Source organism: Teleopsis dalmanni, chromosome 1 (assembly GCF_002237135.1).
Source record: "Teleopsis dalmanni isolate 2A chromosome 1, ASM223713v2, whole genome shotgun sequence".
NCBI lineage: Eukaryota > Metazoa > Arthropoda > Insecta > Diptera > Diopsidae > Teleopsis > Teleopsis dalmanni.
Window position 1 is genome coordinate 201,135,961 of NC_051846.1, and position 3,656 is coordinate 201,139,616.

The following is a 3,656-nucleotide window of genomic DNA, read 5'->3' on the forward strand; positions in this document are numbered from 1 at the left end:
TAGCAAAAACCTTTTTATTTTTTATAGTAAATTTTATTATCAAAACAAAATAAAGAAAATCATGAAAATTTCATTAGTATTAAGGTTAGTCACGAAAACTGGTTAAAGCCTTTTAATTTATTTTAATTTATTTACTGACTGTAAACTAAATATAAAAAAAATTTAAATTTACAAGATTGTTTAAATTTAATTCGAGCTAAGTAAAGTATTGAAATTCAGACTTTGTCGCAAAATAATAAATATTTAAACAGTTATTTTTCATACGTTTGTGTCAATAAACAAAATTTAATTGATTTTTACATTATTATTATAAGATATTTTTGTTGTTATGGTGTAACAATTTTACATTTTCACTCTGCACAGTTTGAGAAGCTGTAATGTACATTAATATATTTTTCGTAAATTTATTTTGTTTTACAACACTTGCGCCAGTCGGCATTTGACGTTTGACAATCAGCTGTTACCTTAACCTCTTGTTTTTTCATGCATTCGGACTGATTATATGTGGTTTTTTTGAAATATTAAAATTAATAAAACTTAAATGAAATTGTAATTAGTTTTCAAGAAGAAATGCTGATTTTACGCCAAAACAATAAATTGCGTGCATGCATAAATGCATCAAATAATAGATGCCTTGCTACGAAGGTGCAGCCAGCTGCACAGACCAATAACAATTCCGAATATACCGATGAACCACAATATCCAGAAATACAAGATGTTTCGTTTAAAGCACGTAAAGTTAGAGAAAAAGAAGATTGGTATAAAGAGATTGAAGAGGTACCAACTGTAGAAGAAAAGTTAATTAAAATAAATATGCCTCGTTACTATGGCTATAAGGTTTTTAAATTAACTGATGAAAAACTTCCATATAATTGCTTACCCGCTATACAACATTATACGAGAACTATTTTTGAAAGTGCCGACGAAAATATTGCACCGGAAGCACTGCAGAAAATCAATACATTTGTAGAAGCTGCTAAGAGTGATGTTCAAGATGCGTTAGAATTTGCCCATGAGTATTACAAGTAAAAAATTTCATAATATGTACTTAGCTCTAGTTTACCTTAATATGTTTATATTTTTGTAGGCATAAATATCCTAATACTTCTAACATAGATCCACAGGTGATGGAACGCACTTTTACGCAGCTCATCGTAGAACAAATTAATAGAGTACTTATAAATACGCTTGCAGCAGATATATCCTATTTAAATGAAGTTGATGTCGATTACAATCCAAGACACGAAGCCTTTTGGTTTGTTGGTGGCATAGATCCACCAAAGAATGTAGTTAAAAGTAAAAAAGGTCACTCTTGGCAAAAGGAAATGGCAAATGATTCCGTTGATCGTCCCATTCAGTACAATGGTACACCATATCTGGCGCTAAGACATAAATATCAATTGCCTACATTTAAAAGTGATATTGATTCTGAAAATATGGAATTAGCTAAAACAATACCACGTTTTAATTATGATCCACGCACCTTGGGTTTTGTGCCTGCCTATCAACATGGTATAAATGTGCCAGGTTTGTAAAAATTTTAAAATATTTCATAAAGTTTAAAATAATCAATAATTAAATAAAATATTTCATTTAGGATTTTGGCCTGGTGCTCGTAATGGTTTTGGTTGTATATCTTATCAGTCACGTGCGGTTATGAACATAAGACCGGCATCTTTCGGCGAAGTGGATTTCAAGGAAGCTTTGCATGCACATGGTATTCAAACGAGTTATGCTTGGCTACTAGCACAAGCTAATTATAATGGCTTTAATACATTCAGTGAACTAACCTATCCCATGAATACGCAAACAATTGTAACAAATGGAAAAGATTGGTCCTTCTATGAATATCAATTGAATACTTTATTAGTACATTCTCGACACATTGATGATAATCCAAGAGTTAACTTTTGTCGCGGCACTAAGGAGTATCAACTTTATCAAGAATTTAATGACGCTGGGAAGTGTATTGGTTTTAATGATCAAGTTTTGCAACGCTTAGTGCAATTTTATATTAACGTACCTACAATACAGCGAAACACTGCAGAGCTACAACCTTATTTGGATACTGAAGTTAAACATGTCGCTGATCACAAGAATGTGGATAAACGTGAATTTCTGGAAAAAACGTTCAAGCATATGACATCGAATCGACCGCGTCATTTGGCTGTGCCAGAAATTTATTTATGGGAAAAAATATATAAAATTGATCATAATACTCGACCCATTGATCCTAAAAGACGCTACTTTGAAGTTGGTGTAAATCCATGGAAACGTACAATGGATCAACATCAAAAAGAATACATACCACGTGCTTGTCGTCCAGAAGGTCCAAAAAGTAAAAAGAAGTTCAAACCAACTTATTATCCTTAGGTTAGTTAATTGTCACTTTATTTGCTGTTGGAAATATTTTAATATATACAAAATAAAGTGTAAGGCGATAAGCAGTTTGTTTTGTTTGTACCAAAAATAAATTTGTTTGATTTTAAATTGCTTAAATTCACATTTTATGTGAAGTATAAGTGTGACTTAAAAAATTATATATATAATTTTGATGATCTTTTGAAATTGACTTGGATTGATTAAAATGTTGCATTATAGTTTGTAGGAGTAATTATAGTAGTAGAGGGGCCAACGAAAAAAAAAAATTTTATATTTATTTTTAATTAACTGAATTTTTGTCTGACCACACAGCTGTTTCGAGTATTACCAAATACCCGACATCAGAAGTCTTGGAATTATTTCCTATATTTAATTATTCGTTACAATTTTTTTTGAGACTGCAAGTATCAAGAGTATCCTGATTGGTAGTAAAACAATGGAAGATTCTTCGAAGAGTTATTGAGTCTCACGCACTCAATAACTATCAATAACTTCTGCTATATGTTATATGCATGACCAACAACCTAAAATAAAGTTATCTTGGAACTACTGTTTAGTAAATTAATAAATGATCTACTTACGTGAACTATCTCTGATGGAATGTATACTATTGAAATAGCTTTGATAAATGCCTAACTAACTGTGGGGAGTATAGACTTTCTTTTTCTCGAAGTACTTGTTTGCTATAAGAAGATAAGCACTTAAGATGCGAATAATTGCAATTAAAATATAGAACCAACTAGCAAAGGTGCTAGAATTTACTTAGGATTATAAATGACAACTAGATAACTTCATTCTATCGATGTGACAAGATACCTTCCCTTTGAATCAAGCTAATTCTGATTAACACTTCACCAAGCCTGTATTATAGCCTATATATAATATAATATAAGTTTATATTCGCCAAATTTCAAAAATTTTTTATACAATGGACATATAAGCACTAATCTCTTCGGGATTTAAGAGATGAAAATTGTATTTAAACGTAAAGAAAATTGAGAACACATCCATGGATGAAATATACAAATGTATAAAATAAATGAATTTAATTAATTATAATAATTAAAACCTTAGAGTTGATATTAAAATAAAAACAAGATCTTTATATGCAAGTTGTTTATTTTAAATATATTAATTTTTATTCGATTTAATATACGTATATTTTGTATTTATTGTACAATAATAATTATGTATTTTACTGATTCACAATAATTTTACAACCATTTTTTTATGATTTTATTTTTAATTATTTTTTAATTATTTGAAATTTTTAT

General features: G+C 29.4%; 1 protein-coding gene across 1 annotated transcript; it reads left to right on the forward strand.

Annotated features, from left to right (window-relative positions):
- The first annotated feature begins 555 nt into the window (after positions 1–555).
- On the forward strand, positions 556–2,450 carry LOC119671326 (28S ribosomal protein S30, mitochondrial-like). The gene is made up of 3 exons (XM_038081917.1): positions 556–1,025; positions 1,088–1,527; positions 1,598–2,450. Exons 1-3 carry the CDS (start codon positions 571–573, stop codon positions 2,371–2,373), a joined length of 1,671 nt encoding a protein of 556 aa, XP_037937845.1. The 5' UTR covers positions 556–570; the 3' UTR covers positions 2,374–2,450.
- The last annotated feature ends 1,206 nt before the right edge of the window (positions 2,451–3,656 follow it).